Source organism: Euprymna scolopes, chromosome 39 (assembly GCF_053919585.1).
Source record: "Euprymna scolopes isolate OS-2025 chromosome 39, ASM5391958v1, whole genome shotgun sequence".
NCBI lineage: Eukaryota > Metazoa > Mollusca > Cephalopoda > Sepiida > Sepiolidae > Euprymna > Euprymna scolopes.
The window spans coordinates 39,403,363-39,421,503 of NC_136520.1; the positions used below are offsets into that span (position 1 = coordinate 39,403,363).

General features: G+C 32.3%; 1 protein-coding gene across 1 annotated transcript in view; it reads left to right on the forward strand.

Moving 5' to 3' along the window:
* The window catches only part of LOC145263766 (uncharacterized), an 87,602-nt gene that overhangs the window by 54,723 nt on the left and 14,738 nt on the right, over positions 1-18,141 (forward strand). The window contains exons 9-12 of the mRNA XM_080120808.1: positions 3,065-3,178; positions 9,761-10,012; positions 15,023-15,569; positions 16,305-16,465. Of these exons, the coding sequence (XP_079976934.1) occupies positions 3,065-3,178; positions 9,761-10,012; positions 15,023-15,569; positions 16,305-16,465 (1,074 nt within the window). The remainder of the gene's footprint in view (positions 1-3,064; positions 3,179-9,760; positions 10,013-15,022; positions 15,570-16,304; positions 16,466-18,141) is intronic.

An 18,141-nucleotide genomic window follows, 5' to 3' on the forward strand; every position in this document is an offset into this window, starting at 1 on the left:
TTATTTATTTATTTTATTCATTTTATTATTTGCTTGTTTATTTATTTTACTTATTTTATTAACTAATTTATTCTTTAATTTATTCATTTTATTTATTTATTTTATTCATTTTATTATTTGTTTGTTTATAGATATATTATTCCTTTATTTTTTGAATTTATTTATTTTACTTATTTTATTAACTAATTTATTTTTTAATTTATTCATTTTATTTATTTATTTTATTCATTTTATTATTTGCTTGTTTATAGATATATTAGTCATTTTATTTTTTGAATTTATTTATTTTACTTATTTTATTAACTAATTTATTTTTTAATTTATTCATTTTATTTATTTATTTTATTATTTGCTTGTTTATAGATATATTATTCCTTTATTTTTTTATTTTTTTATTTTACTTATTTTATTAACTAATTTATTTTTTAATTTATTCATTTTATTTATTTATTTTATTCATTTTATTATTTGCTTGTTTATTTGTATTATATTATATATACAGTATATATTTATTTATTTTATTAATTAATTAATTAATTTTTTAATTTGTTCATTTTATTTATTTTATTCATTTAATTATTAATTATATATATTATTTCATTTCATCATTATTTATATATATATACATATTATTTATTTATTTTATGAATTTATTTTTATTTATTTTATTTTATATTTGTTTAATTTATATATTTAATTAGTTTGTTTATTTAATGGTTTTATATTAGTTGTTATGTGCATTTATTTTATTAATTTATTTTATTTTATGTATTATTTATTTGTTTTATTTATTTTGTACATTTATTAATGTTGTTTATTTAATTCCTCAATTCATTTTTATTTCTTCGTATTTATTTAGGTCTATTATTTAATTTATTAATTAATTCATGTAGTTAATTGCTTTATTCATTTGTTTTATTTAGTTTCATGTGTTTATTTATGTTTTTACTTAATTCATTAATTTTATTTATTTATTATAATTATTTATTTTATTTTTTTATTTTTGTGAGTCTATTTATGATTAATATTTTTATTTATTTAATAAATTAATTAATTAAATAAATGTTTAAAAAAATTGAATAAATAAATCCCAGAAAATAATTTGTTTTTATTTATTTAATTTATTCATTTAATTAATTTATTTATTTTATTTATTTATCTATTTATTTATCTATTTATTTATTTTATTTATTGATTTTATTAATTTTTTGTTTGTTTGTTTGTTTGTTTTTTGTTTGCTTGTTTTTTAATATTATTTTTTAAAGGCAATACAATGACAATGATGTATAATGGTGAAATAATTCACCTTTTATTAATACAATATATATATATATATATATATATATATATATATATATATATATATATATATATATATATATATATATATATATATATATATATATATATATATATAGCCTTTGAGATTTGAACAAAAACTATAAAAAAATATAAAAAATATTTTTACTCGTCCGACTTTATGTCTTTGTTTCAGTCAATAATAATAAATAATTTTACAACAATTCAATTATATTTTTGTTCTTTATTCTTAATAAAAATATCAACAAACTATTCTTCCGATATCCAAATTATGTCGTAAAATTTCATACAAAAATTAAAATATCTAGCCTAAACTGTGGGTGTTGAAAAAAATTCACGATTGTGAACTGAAATCTCCTGGTACGAGATCTTCATGGCCCGAAATCTCCGATATTCAAAAAAAATTAAAAAAATTAAAAAAATACCATTTAGCTGAAATGAACTAGATTTCTTAGAAAATCGGCATGGTTTAATATCTTTTTAAAATTTAAACGGTCAATTTTCCTTTTTAATTTATGGAAAAAAACTTTGATATAGAACAGAAATTGATCTCTTTTGTTTCTATTAAAACAAAGAATTCACCTCAGAACAACATTCTAAAATTTAGAATATTATTTTAAAAATTGGGTATCGATGATTTTTTGAAAGTTGCGCAAAAAAAAAAGCATGCAAATATCTGAATTTATATAATTGAGAAAAATATGATTACTTGTTGTATAATTTAATTTGTGCGTGCTTGATGGAATGATGCGTTTTTTATCTCTTTCAAATGTTCGTCTTTACTTTTGTAAGCATGAAGTGTATGTAGTTGTAACGTCGAAGAATTTTTTTTCCAAAATGAATTTCAAAATCAGAAAACTACATGAAAGCGACATTTTGTCTACATGCCGAATGTGTAAATTTGACCTCTTGTTGACCTTTAGCATGACCATTTTTTTTCAATATGATATTCCAATGGAATCCCAGCTAGAGATGAAAGAATTCACAAATGATGAGACATAGGTCATTCTAAGTCACTGCATATTTGAGGGTCGTAAAATAAATGAGTTTTTCTAGTTTCTTTATTTGGCGGGCAAGTGATTTACGACTTTTAGTCGCCCCAAGAAATTTTCAATCGACTGTGGCGACCGGTCGTGTACAGTCTCAAATGCTATATATATATATATATAAATATATATATATATATATATATATATATATATATATATATATATATATATTCGAGGTTATTGTTTTTCAGAGGTTCAGTAACCAATAAAGTGTAACAAGGTTAATACAAGTGCTTAATACTAAAGTAGAGCAGGGTGTATTTTTTATTTGTTTTTATATAAACAGTAATATGTTGCTACACAGTCATGAGCATGTTTCAGTCAGCTAATTACCAGTAACTAGAGACCTTTTCAGGCGATACATCAATTTGCAATCATTGTGTTCTTACTTGCGTCAGTATGGTCAGATGTAAGTTCCATATTGTATATTTCAGGAAATGTCATACAATCATCAGATATGTGTTCAAACGTGTATAGGAAGGATATTGTGTGTGTAAGCAGTTTCGCCATCAACCTCATTATTTTTGTTTCAACTAAAGGGAAATAACTCTGTATAGCAAGTAAGCAATAATAAGGTTTTTAAACGCTTCTCTTTGTCAAAGAAAACGTCATATTTCAGCGAAGTAGGGGCTGGGGCAGGGATGTCTGCAGAGTTAGCCAATTTTTATCGGAAATATTTTGCTATTTCGTTTCAGGTTTGATGAAGATGACCCTTTGTGGCTCCGAATCCCTGCCCCCCACTGACAGAAAAGGAGCGAGTGAATGTGGGATCAATGCTGACCAAAGACAATTTCCTTGTTTCTATGCTGGTAAGACTTTTACGTGCTTTCACAAAATGATCTAACATATGTAGTGGAGATATATTTTAATCATACAAAATACATGTTAAAATATTCATCAGTTTACAGATAATTCATAAAGTGACTCACTTCTTACTTACTATCTATCATTTTCATTATCTCTCTCTTTCACCATATCTTGTTTGAAACCCCATCTATTCATTGTCTATCACTCTATCTTCCGCCCCTCTCTCTCTCTCTCTCTCTCTCTCTCTCTCTCTCTCTCTCTCTCTCTCTTTCTCTTTGTATTAATAATCAAAGGAAATGAATAAAGAAAAGGGCTTGACTAGCTCGGTATAAACTAAATGGGAATATCGCGACAGGCAGTAATGCTATTGAACCTATAGTTGGAGAGTAAGAGAGGAAGCTCTCTCTCTCTCTCTCTCTCTCTCTCTCTCTCTCTCTCTCTCTCTCTCTCTCTGTCTTTCTCTTTGTATTAATAATCAAAGGAAATAAATAAAGAAAAGGGCTTGACTAGCTCGGTATAAACTAAATGGGAATATCGCTACAGGCAGTAATGCTATTGAACCTATATTTGGAGAGTAAGAGAGGAAGCGAGCGATCAAGAGGACATTATTTTGAATTTTTTTATTTTTATATTTAACTGCCGTTACAAAATCATTTCAATCCCCAACAGACTGTCACCTAAAACTAATTATTACTTAACACCTTTATCCGTTGTGCCCTGCGTTCATGAATAAGGTTCAATGTTCAGTACAGACGATGTTAACTTTGAATAGATTTAAATAAGAATTTCTACTCAGTCATGGCTGACGGAATGAGAACAATCTACTTCTATAGATTAAATAAACGGTTGAGTTTGAAATTTCCTATACGTTTCCCAGTTCAACATGGAGGTTCCCGAGTTTGATGTGACCTCCAACCCTGAAAAAGGTTAGAGGTTACATCAATGGGTCTATTTTCGTTTGCTGCCAGGATGTCCCTGACATGTATCTAATGTAATTCTTCCGGAATTTGTACTAGTTAATCTAATCTCTTCTTACTAGCATAGTGTCCCAATCTGTATATCTATAAAAGTGAAATTGTCTGTATGTGTGTGTGTCTGTATGTGTACATTTCCCTACCAAACTACTCTGTCAATTTTCAGTCTACAGACTCGAGATTTGACATAAGAGGTATTGAGATTTGGGAAAAAATTTTTAATCAGTTTTCGGCTAGAAATTTGGCTGTTAAAGGGTCAAAGTTCAACGATTTGACCTTTAAAAACTCTACCAAACTCCTCTGTCAAATTTGGGTCTAAACACTTGAAATTTTATATGTAAGTTCCTTGGACATGGATCAAACTTTTAATTTGATTTGAGTCCAAAACAATAAGTATTAAGGGGGTTAAAATTGTGGTCAGAGTTTAAAAAAATTGACCTCTTCAGTTTCTACCAAATTACTCAGCCAATTTTTGGTCTAAACATGTGAAAGTTTTTTTTTTTTTTTTCAGGCATAGGGCAAGCTTGAAAATTAAAATGTTTTTGACTTGTGATGGGGGGGGGTATGAGACGAATAGATTCGCCAATCATTTTTATAACCAACGGCTGTGCTAAACAACCAATCAAAACGTCACAAAATTATTATAAAAATCATCGAATTTTGGATTCAATCAGTTCGCCATTTGCTACATTATGGACCGCATTTAATTCTTCGCCGCCATCTTGGTTACTTATCTGAAGTACGCTGCCATCTTTGTTCAACATAATATCTCAGAACTTAAGAGGTTAAATACGCGACGGACCGCATTTGATTCTTGGTAGCCATCTTGGTTACTGATCTGAACTACGCCGCCATCTTTGTTCAACATAATATCTCAAAACTTAACACTTTTTAATCAGTTTTGGCCGAAAATTTGGCTGTCAAGAGGTCAACGTTAAAAAGATTTGACTTTTGCGGTCTCTAACAAACTTTTCAGCCAATTTTGGATTTAAACATTTCAAATTTTACATAAAGTGTATTCAGACATGCAGCAAGCGTTTTAATCAGTTTTTGGGTGAAAATTTGGCTGCCAAGAAGTCACAGTTGAAAGAGTTGACCTTTGCAGACTCTACCAAATTTGTCCGCCAATTTTTGGTCTAAACACTTGAAATTTTAGATGTAGGTTACCTGGACATGAGTCCAACTTTTTAATATATATACGTATGCACATAAAGTTATGAACAGTACATAGGGCCTGAGCAAAGCAGGGCTGAACACTTTGATTACCTTACATTTAGTACAACACGCACACACGCATCTATCTATCTACTATTATATAAAAGGAACTTTTGTGTGTGTGTGTGTGTGTGTGTGTGTGTGTGTGTGTGTGTGAATTCGTTCGCTATGGACTCGGAAATGGTTTGCCGATATTTTTGAAATTTCACACAAAGGTACTTGATGCATTTAGGAGTGTTCTTACGTAGGTTTTGTATTGGAATGCATCTGATAATCATCAAAAATTGATAATCGAATAAAACTAATTAAAGAAGGAATCCTAATTTTGATCAAAGTTAACACTGTTATACAGCCTAACATCATGAGTACATTTGAGAAGCTTTATCACCGCACAAGCAGAAAGACACAGCCTATAAAATCAACTCTAGATTCTTTTATAAAACAGGGATGCGTTCGAAATGAATGTTTCTCTTTAAAACGCAATTGGACCATGATACATGACTTTTGTATGTTTAACTTTAATTCAAGTAATTATGCAAAAATAATTTAATAAAATAACATGTTGGTTCTTTGATACGACAAGGGCGCGTTCGAAATGAATGTTTCTGTTTAGAGCACAATTGAACCATGATACTTGACTTTTGCATTTTGAACTTTAAGTGAAACCATTATTTATAGATAATTTTACAAAATCAACAGTAGATTCTCTACAGTGCAATGTAGACTATAATGTGTTGTGGGCTAAATCACTGCGGAGAGACATGTGTAGCTTCCACCCTGTACACTGTGGGGTGGGTGGTTCTGACTAGAGTAGGAAATCAATGGATTGATTAAAACATGAGCGATTGCCTCAATTTCGATGACGATAAAAATATGGGAGGGTGAAATATTTGTTGGTCCTCAACGTCGGGTCTCCCTGTTAGGATACATATATATATATATATATATATATATATATATATATATATATATATATATAAAGCTGTGTGTGTGTGTGGTCACGAATAGGCTCCTATATGGTTGACAATTTAAAAAAACTGATTACATATAATGATAGATGTATCAAAACACAGGAATGGGTATGTTTGATCTGGCAGAACGGTGGTTCATTAAAATTGTGGGGTCTGCGTTCGCGCCTGGTCCACACAGTATGGAAATAAAAAATTTAAAAATTAAAAAAAAACATTTATAAGTGTTTTTGATATAGATGTACATAAGAATACTTTGATAAGTATGTTTTAACTTTAATAGGGATGGTATAATAAAATTGTGGGGTCTGCGTTCATGCCCGGCCTCCATGGAATGGAAATAGGCACAAACTTTAATAAAGACTTTTCATATCTATCTGCGTAAGTATACTTTGATAATTATGTTTCAGTTTGAAGAAATATGGTAAAATAAAATTAGGGAGTGTTCGTTCGTACTTGACCTCCATAGAATGGAAATATGCCACAAAGTTTAACAAGCTTTTTTAATATAGATCCACAGAATATTGTGATAAGTGTTTCAGTGTGAACAGGTATGGTATAATAAATTATGGGGTTTATCTATTTTATTTTTACTTTCATCATATTTTGCTTTGGTTTTGATACCCCAAATTCGAAGCTATCTCTTTACAACCCTTCCTTTTCATAACCTATCATACTTTCATAAATCAAAGTCCATTTTCTGTAGGCTGTTTTTGAACCCAGTCAACGACGGGTACTTTTGCTAGTATATATATATATTTCAGTGGAAATATATTTTATTTCCTTATAATAGATACCAATCTTTATTTAAGAAGCTTAATGCAATTACAGAGCAATAGAGTGAATGAATGACAAACGCCTATATTTCAAAGTTCATGATGTTGACCGTCTTATAATTTGTTCCTTTAATTCAGTTGACATTTACAATTCGTGGCAGTATCTGTTTCGTAGCAAAAAAAAAAAAACAATCACTTAGCTATAATATCCAATAGTGAATCTATTTTGTCCTTAACTCATCAGAAGAAATAGCAACAATCAATCCATCAAAAAAAACAAAACAATATATATATATATATAGTAATTTATAAAATATATATGGCGATTAAGCTACACTGAATATTCGGCGTTTCATCCACTCTAGGATCCCTCAGGCTTATGCGTGAATTCTGTGGTTGTTTATCGTTTTTATATGGTCCTCTTCTATTGAGGATTTAGTTAGCCAATCAGCTTTCTAGTATTCACCGCGCCCCTTCCTATCAGCCAATGGGCATGCATTTTACCGAACAAAGGATCTGTTTTAAAACTAGGTTAGTGGTTTAAGGCAGACATTTTTTTTTTTTTAGTTTATATATAAATATACATATGTGTACATACATATATGCACATATATATACATACATATATGTGTGATCATTTATGTATATTCATGTTTATTTAATTTATTTATTTGTTTGTTTTCTATTGTTTTTGTTAGTTTTAAAACTATTTTGTATCGCTATCCTAGAGTAAATTTTATTTTGTGAACATAGTTATTTGCTATTTCTCTTCTACAGTTTAATAGATTTTGGGGTTCTTTAAAGTACAGGATAGCAAATTTGTTGAATGTACTTTTGTGGTCAAAACCCGATACTATGACCACAAAAGTACATTCAACAATAAAAAAAAAAACGTATAAAAACAACACTAGCGAATAAATACTGGGAACTCAAAGAAAGCGGACATTCGCCGGTAGTCGAATGGAAAATAATAAGACAAGCTACCACGTGTAGGCATTTAGACGACCCATGTAAATTATGCCTTCATGAAAAATTTGCTATCGTATTGAGTACTTTTGAAGTAAATACTTAAAGTTTACGCATAAATCTATACTTCCGTATATTAATTTTATGTGAGTAAATGAAGTAGTTATATATATATATATAGGTTAATCATTTACATGAAACATTACTCAGTTTGTATATACCAATCGTAATAGATTTAAAAAAATCTTTTTATAAATAAATTTTCTTTTATAATGAAATGTTTTTATAAATTTTGAAAAAAATTCCAGATTCAATGAATGCCTTTTTATTGGGTTTCAGAGCATATATAGTGTAATATAATAATTCTCCAAGTTCCGAATATCAAGTTTTCTCAGTTGGTCATTTATTACGTTTCAAAAGGTAGCCATTACAATGTTGTTTCATATTGCGACTGACAAGTCCAACTGAGAAAACTTGATATTTGGAACGCGGAGAATTATTATATATATATATATATATATATATATATATATATATATATATATATAATGCTTCTCATCTTGAGTTGAGCATATTGAGAAGTGATACAAGAATTACCATTAGCGTATAAGCGACGCTCTTTGTGTAAACAAATCGAGCGGAAGTATTTCGGACGATGTCAAAACATTGTTAAACTCACTACTCGCTCAGCAGCCGCAAATAGCGTAATGGTTAGGAGCCTACAGGAGAGTACAGACGGTCGGTTTCAATCCTGGCTTGAGGTAGTTGCTTGTCTAGCCGCACTGATGAGCTGTGAAACAGTACTGTATATGGATTACTATATATATATATATATATATATATATATAGTACAGTACTATATATATATAGTCTGTGTGAGTGAGATATGCACGAGCCTTTTCTAGTCTCACACAAAAACACGCATTCACATTTCAAGCTATGTTACTTGTCATATACATACGCGCACACAAACATACGCGCGCACGTCCACACACGTACATATATTCACGTTCGCGTACATACACTCACATTCACGTGTATACACACGCGCTAACGTATGCACATGTACACACATGTGGACGACGTCACTTCCCCTTTCAAAGGAAATCCACACATGCGCAAAAGACCACCGGAAACAAGTATAAAAGCAAGAGACCAGCTGTTTCCAGCCCTTTTCGACTTAGTTCTCGAGCTGAACGGTCGTCGGACCATTCGCCCCCCCCCCTTTCAGGGCGCCTGCGCGCATCACGCCCCCTGCGACTATGTATGGGGCATGAGCTAACAAACAGTACGTACACTTTATACGCTTTCTATCTCCATAACCTGGATTGACTTTCTCACTCTATCTCCCTTTCGTCTTGGTCCATCAACACAGACATGTGCGCGACTCTCTACTGAGCTTAACCCTCTCTTTCTACAGGCCGGCTTGCCACTTCACGTTTCTCTATTGCATTCCCCTTTCCTTCCACGCGCGTAGTCGCTAACGGCCGAATGAACACGTGTACACCCAAGACTTTCATTTCTCAACAGAAAATAAACGACATGTTTATTTTATTCCAGCATTTGAGTTCTTTGTTTCCTTCATTCAATTCATTTCATTATTTTTTCTTGTCGTGAATTAGGGTATTTATATCCTAGTCTTCTAATATATCACACACACACACACTTTTTTTTGTATTTGTCAGGTGACCCACGAGTGAACGAGAATCCAGCTTTAGCCCTGATACACGTGCTGTGGCTGAGGGAGCATAATCGCATTGCTCGGAGCCTGGGGACAATCAACCCTCACTGGAATGACACACGACTGTATGAAGAGACACGGAAGATCATCATCGCCTTGATGCAACACGTCGTTTACAATGAACTCTTTCCATTGATCCTCGGTTTTGAGAAGGCTAAGGAATTCCAACTTCTGTCTGGATTCAATTTTTTTAATGGTAAGTCAGGATTTGAACGACAAACATGATAACTGTTGCGGTATCATTCCTATTTAGTCATACAATGGAGTTTTCCAATAGATATATAATACTTTTACTAGTGGGACCTGTGGAAATTCCACAGGGGGCTCATTCATATGTAATATATTGATGTTGGCATTCTGTAGATGTTCAGTGTAAATGGAGACGCTTTTTTGTTAAAACTGCAAAAGTATTTATCTAAGCTAGCAGGGACGCCCGGGTTTTAAAGTATGCTTAAATATGATATTTTAATTCTTGCAGATTTCGTATATATTATTATAGAGTTAATGTTCTATCGATTTTTATATATTATAATGTTGCGATTTCAAAAATAAAAAATATATGTATATGACTTGAGTTCATCAGCTTGAATCGAAACCGAATCCCAAACTTATGAATGTATATGACCTTAGTTCCTTCAGCTATAATCGAAACCGAAACCCAAACTGAGGAAGAATTCTTAATAAAATTATTTATAAAAAAAAAAAATAGATTGCCATCAGCTAAAATCGAAATCGAAACCAAAACTTATGAAGAATTCTTGATAAAATTATTTTAAAAAAATAGATCATTGGAGTGCCATTAGCTATAATCGAAACCGAAACCAAAACTTATGAGAAATTTTTGGTAAAATTATTGATAAAAAAAATAGATGACTTAAGTGCCATCAGCTATAATCGAAACCGAAACGAAAACTTATGAAGAATTCTTGGTAAAATTATTTATTACAAGAAATGGAAGTACAAAACAATTAAACGACCCGGATGTAAGTGTTACACAGCAAAGAACACACACATGCTATCGCATTAATAAGTAGATTATAATTCACTCAAGGAATTGAGTAGCAAAAGTTACTTGCAGACTTGTTTAAATTTTGTTGTTGTTATCCCTATTTAGAGACACAATGGACTCTTCTGAAAAGTATATAATATTTTGACTGCAATCCACTTCGAGAGTCAAGTAACTTTGCATACCAGTAAGGTAAGGTTACGTCCTCGCCAATACATCAGTGTATTCATCTGTCAGGCTGGGGGTATGATTCTGGATAGCCCTAAGAGATCTCTTTTTCCAGGCTTTATCCTCTTGATTTAAAAAAAAAAAAGTTGATTTATTGCTAACAACCTAAAAAAAAGTTGATTTATTGCTAACAATCTAAGACAATACATTTTTGAATAATTTTAAATATTGATTTTATTAATATTTGTATATACAAAAAAGGTCCCAAAACTAATAAGACATTAAAAAATAAATAACTTTATCTACTTATGAACTTGTTTCTTTCATGTATGTAATAAGTTATATCATAATGAAAACCAGAGTATTTATTTATTTATTTTTACACCTCTTCAAAATAACAATAAAATAAGGGCCAGGGTATGCTACTTCTTGTGGTTGCTTATGAAATCCCACTTTTCTACTTTATATGGTATCTTCCTTCCGGTTGAATGAAGATGAATATGGTTAAGTAGCAGAAGCTGCACTAGAGATTGTAATGTAACCTTGTTTTTATTTTTATTTTTTTTAAATGTGATTTTATAGTGATTTTTCTAAAAACAGAACCATTAAAAATGACACTTGCAATTGAGTAATTTTCTTTTCTCTATAATAGTTATTTCTTTTCCCGTCCTTTTTTTTTTTTTTTTTTTGGTAGTGATTTTTTTTTCAGTGATTTTTTTTTTTTCAGTGATTTTTTTTTTCAGTGATTTTTTTTGTTTTTTTCAGTGATTTTTTTTTTCAGTGATTTTTTTTGGTAGTGATTTTTTTTAAAAATGTGATTTTATAGTGATTTTTCTAAAAACAGAACCATTAAAAATGACAATAGCAATTGAGCAATTTTCTTTTCTCTATCAATAGTTATTTCTTTTCCCGTCCTTTTTTTTTTTTTTTTTTTTTGAAATCATTTATTTTATTATAAGACTGGCTCTCTTAAGATTAAATAACATTTGATTCGGATCTGTTTGTATATTGGTGACAGTTTTAGAATACCAGGTGCCATACGGTAGGAAGTGGCGATGGTTACAACCCCCACCCCTCTCTCTCTTAACAATTTAAAACTTCTCTGACTGGATTGTTGCTGCCAGTTTCTGCTTGAGACAACTACATTTAATATTCAAAATTGGATCATTTTTTTTTTCTCTACAATAGTTATATTTTGTGGCATCCATTTTTGGATCATTTTCCTACAACAGTAGAACCCCGGGATACGACATTAATCCGTTCAGGGGTTGGGATTGTAAGGTAAAATCGCTGTATGGCAGGGCCTAAGCAAAATCTTATAGAGTATATATTAAAAATTAGTAACGAAATACAGTACAACATATAATACACATGTATATAATCAAATAACATTATAAATAACACCGTAAGGTGGGGCAAATACCGTAACCAGGGGACAGAAAACATCATATTTCACATTCTAACCTGAAAAAAACGTATTCTAAGACCATCGTATCCCGGGGTTCTACTGTACAAGAATGGCTTCCAACTCAAATAATCATCTTTATTTTTACGGATCTGAATCAAAATTTGAATTATGGCAGATAAAAGTTTTAGGATATTTAAAAAATACAGAAACTATACAAAGTATTCAGTTATCACCCAAAAATCCTTATGACCACATCTCACCCTTTCTTCTTCTTGGTACCCTCCTTCTCACATATGTGATGTTGCTAGTCTCAGTCTTTTCGACAAATACTTTGATGACATGTATTCTTCAGAAATAGTTAATGTATTCTCTGCTTCCTTTGTTCCAGCTCATTTGGCTCGTTAGTCTCGTGGTCTTCATCAATTCGCTGTTTTGATACCATATTGTAAGACCGTTTCCTATTCCAATAGCTTCTTTCCAAAATCTGTAGATTTGTCAAACTCTCTTCCTACTGACTGTTTTCCTCCTACCTATAACCTTGGTCTTTTGAGGACTAAGGCCAGTAGGCATCTCCTGTCTTTGCAATAAACATCTTTCATTCTTGTTAGTTCTCAACCTCAAGTGGCTTCATGCCTTATCTGGATCAACTTAGATAAAAAAAGTCGATTCTTGTAATTCCCTCCCATGTTTTCCTTGGCCTTTCCTTGTGAACTGACCCTGCTACCTCAACTATTCTACAGCCACTAACCCAAGAACTCCCATCCATTCTTTCAACGTGGCCATAGCAACAAAGTCTCCTGTTCTGCACACATCTCCCTAAACTGTTCAGATTTAATCTTCCTCTGAGGTCATCACATCTAAGCCTGTCTTTAAGACCCACATTATGCATCCATCGTATCATTCTAGTATCATTTCTCTCCATGCAACGCATGTCTTCAACCCTACATCGTCACACTGCCTACACGCACCTGATAAACCTTTCTCGGGTTAGTAATGGGTAGATGTAGAACAGTTGAGGTAGCAGGTTCAATTCACTGGGGAAGGCTATGTAAAATATGGAAGAAAGGCATTAAAAATGGTCTTGAGAGAATGCGAGATTAATAAAGACCTGGCAGAAATAAGTTAATTTTGAAATCAGTTTCTTAGAGTCGTCCAATGCATGCCAGCATGTAAAATGGACGTTAAACTGATTAATAATATTATTATTATTAGCGGTGCCTGTAGAAATTCCACAGGGGACTCATTCATATGTAATATATTGAAGTTGGCATTCTGTAGATGTTCGGCATAAATGGAAATGCTCTGATATTATTGTACCTATTTACAATGCCTCCCCACGGGACAGAGTTAGACACCAGGATCGTTTTTTAACGTGGAGAAAAGGTGCAAAAATAAAAAAAAATTGTCTCAGTCGTGAAGGACTGATCCTCCACTGAAGGAGAACAAGAAATAGAAGTGCAGCATCTGAAGAACAGATACTACACTTTGATCTTGACCAAAAGGCCTTTTGTTAAAACTGCGAAAATATTTATCTAAGCTAGCAGAGACGCCCGGCATAGCCCGGTTGTAAAATAAGCTTAAATATATTTTAATTCTTGCAGATTTCGTATATATTATTATAGAGTTAATGTTCTATCGATTTTTATATATTATAAAGTTGCGATTTCAAAAAATAAAAAAATATATCCATATGACTTGGGTGCATTAGCTTGAATCGAAACCAAGACCAAAACTTATGAAGAAATATATATATATATATATATATATATATATAACTTGAGTTCCTTCAGCTATAATTGAAACTGAAACCAAAACTTATGAAGAATTTTTGGTAAAATTATTTATAAAAAAAATAGATGACATGAGTGCCATCAGCTATAACCGAAACCAAAACTTATGAATAATTCTTGGTAAAATCATTTATTACAAGAAATGTAAGTCCATAACAATTAAACGACAGTCACTCAGATGTTAGCGTGACACACAAAATAAATCACACACATGCTATCCTATTAATATATAGATGATGATGATGATGATCGTTAACTTCATATTTTACATTGTTTCTTTTTTTTATTTTACACAAGGGCAGGATTTTATACCAAAGCTAGTGAACATAGTCAAATAGTTAACTAGATGGAAAGCACCTGGCGTAGGATGTTTGCTGTGCCAAGCAGAATTGACTTCTGGAGTACAGTGATTTTTACTCGATTCCCAAGGAGTTCAAATGTTTCTTAAGATCATCTGGAATTCAATCTATCTCAATTATTATTATTATTATTATTTGGTATTATTATTATTATTATCGGTACTCATGCAGAGAGTGATCCGTGCTGAAATAATAACGTTATTATTTAAAAAGCCATTCTTAACATGGGGAGGGTGTTTTGTACCTATTCTGTACTTTAACCTTACAATTGAATAAAAAAACATATCATAAAACTTTAATTAAACGTGGAAATGCGATTTAAAAAATAGCGCGGATCACTCTCTGCATTAGCACCTTATTATTATTATTATTATTATTGTTATTATTATTGTTATCATTATTATTATTATTATTATTATTATTATTATTATTCATGGGGAAGTAATTCTAAAGTACTATTTTTTTTTTGTTACAGAATATGACCCTAAGACAGATCCTACCTTAGAGAATGGTGTCGCCGCAGCTGCCTTCCGATTTGGTCACGGAATGGTAACTGATCGATTTTTATTTATGGCTGGTTGTCCAAGCGCCCACTCCAAATGCAGCCCAGAATCAATCTTGAACAGCCCAAATGACCAAAACACACACCTGGTCTCTAACAACTTAATAGCGCCCCCTATGTGTCCGTACATGACCCAGAAAAATGTGAGCACCTTGTTTGAAAATGTCGACGTGTTCCACCAAAGTGAGACAGAGTTGGAATCCCTGCTTCGTGGTCTTTTGATGAGGTCAGCCGAAGTGACAACGGACACGATGCTCACGTCAGCCCTCACAGAAAAGCTATTTGGACACATGGACCTGATGGCTCGTAATATCCAGAGAGGCAGAGACCATGGGCTTCCGGGTTACAATGAGTGGAGGATATGGTGTGGACTTCCGGTTGCAAGAAAGTTCCACTCAAACCAAACGGGTTTTGTCAATCATGAAACGGAAGTTGTGGAACGTTTGGCACAGGTTTACAAGTAAGTTTTATGTTTGTTCTTGTCTGAATTAAAATGTAAAGAAAATTTGGGGTTTCTTTTACAATGCATAGACATTCGAAAAAGTGGTAAAAAAAAATCAAATATATATCAAATAAATGTTACTAAAGGCAAGATAAGTTTACTCTTCTACCTAACTGAGTAGGTTTTTAGTGTTTTTACTTAATGTAAAATATTTAATCGGCTCGAAAAATAACCAAGTTCAAAGGGTTCACGATCACAAGAAAAAATGGCTACACAACAAATACATTACAGCCATTTTTTCTTGTGGTTGTGTATCCTTTGAACTTGTTTGTTTTTTGAGCCGATTAAACATTTTACATTTTAGTAAAAACACTAATAATAATAAAATAATAATAATATAATGGTTTTAGAAGTACCCGGTCCTGTTTAGGAGAGTGGGAGGACTTTTCGGTTAGAAGGGGACATATGAGCTACTTTGTCTTTAGGTCTTGGCAATCGTGATGATGTCGCTCCTAAGAAGTAAGGTAAGATTTTATTATATCTAATAAATGCGTATGTAACGGCGTTAAAAAGTTACATAAGATGGTGGGTAATACTATAGACATAATAAATTTGTATGTGGCATCTTTTATTACAAACCTACGGTAATTTGGTTCATAGGGGAATTTCTGCAATCAAAATATTATACACAGGATTAAAATTCTGTAGACCTATGGAACTAAAAGTAAATTCTGTTTACTATTTTTTTAACAGTCATCCCAATGATGTTGATTTGGTAATTGGCGGTCTCACAGAAACGCCCATCAAAGGTGCTATTCTTGGGCCGACTTTTGTCTGTATTCTTGGAAGGCAGTTTAGACAACTGAAATTTGGAGACCGTTTTTGGTACGAAGCGGAAGGGCAATTTACAGAAGGTAAAGTCATCTTTTTTTGTTGTTGTTTTTAAAGATTATTCTATTAGATACTAGCCGATCTGCCCAGGCGATGAGTAACAGCAGCTGTATGCAAATGACCAAGCCGTGAGCGAGGTGACGTCATAGCAAGGAAGAATGAAAGAAAAGAAAAACGTGGCCAAAAAGGGCAGAGAGTAACATGTTACACATGTGGTGTGAGAGCGACAAGAAAAGATGTCCTAAACATGGCTAAACAAAGAGTCTTGTTAAACACATTGAAATACGAGAAGACTTTTGAACAAGAGGCAAGAAGGTGTTATTCTGGAAAGTACCTGTAAATAAATGTCTGTTTTTTTTTTTCACTGAAAAAAGAGCGAGTCGAATTCTTTTCTTGTCTTTGTTTCCTTGTGACTGGCTGCTTATAATGTGTGAGTCCTGAGTGTGGACATCTAACGAGTATGCTACACGTTGTCGAGGAAATAGTGTATAGGGAGATGTGTGCAGAAGAGTAAGACCTTGATGGTATGGCCATGTTAAAAGAATGGACGAAAGTATTTGGATAAGTAGATGTAGAACAGTTGAGGTAGTAGTTTTCTTTTGTAGGTGGAAACCAAGGAAAATAGGTAAAGTGATAAAAATGGATTTGAGAAAAAGAAGGGTAAATAAAGACCTGGCCAGAGATCGGTTAGTTTGGAAGTGAATTTCTTAAAGCCATCCTATGTATGCCAACATGTAACGATGATGATGATTAATATTTCTTCCAGTCGTGCTCAATATATGAGTAGAGCTTCGTTGTTGTTAGGTTCAAAGTGTAGTATCTGTTCTTCTGATGTTACACATAATTTTTTTGGTCTCGATTAATGGAGGAGAAATCATTCATAACTGATACATTTTTTTTTTTTGTTACTAACCAGAGTCCCCCTTTTGGGGGGAGCTGGTTCCCCCCCCCCACATTAAAAACCGGCTTCATGTCTAACTCTGCCTTCGTGAGGAGCAAGGAAACAAAAATTACAATAAGACCTCATGAGATTTAATTCCTTGATTCACATTCTACTCTCCCTCCTAAACAATTGGTGGCCTTCGGGCCAAAAGAAAAAAAAAATTGTACACACACACACATGCAGATACATTATTTTTATAAAAACGCTTGAGGAATTTATTAAGTAGGTTTAATTCCATGGTGTGAACGCGGTATTATGGTGAATGGCGCCAGCCAAGAGTATTCTTCAAAGTTCTATAGATTTTTTTTAGAAAGACCCTGCACCCCTCCCTCAAATTTCTTAAGGGCTTCATGCCTAAGTTTCTTGTATGTGTGGGGGACTAGGATATATATATCCCAATCCCGTTACAAAAGAATAATGAAACGAATGGAATTGAAGGAAACAAAGACTCAATTGATGGATAAGATAAACGTCGTTTATTTACTGTTGAAAGAATGAATGTTTTAGATATAACATGTGTTCATGTCCGCGCGGGTGTAACCATCGTTTGTTGCGGGACGGGTGTTGTAGAAAGAAACCAAAAGCTGGGCCGAAAAGAAAGAAGCTGCTTATTGCTCTTTCTTTTATAGGTGTTTCCGCTGGTCTTTTGCGCATGTGTGGATTTCCTTTGAAAGGAAGTGACGTCATCCATCTGTGTGCGTACGTGTGCGTGTGTACATGTGTGTACGTTAGCGTGTGTGTATATACACGTGAATG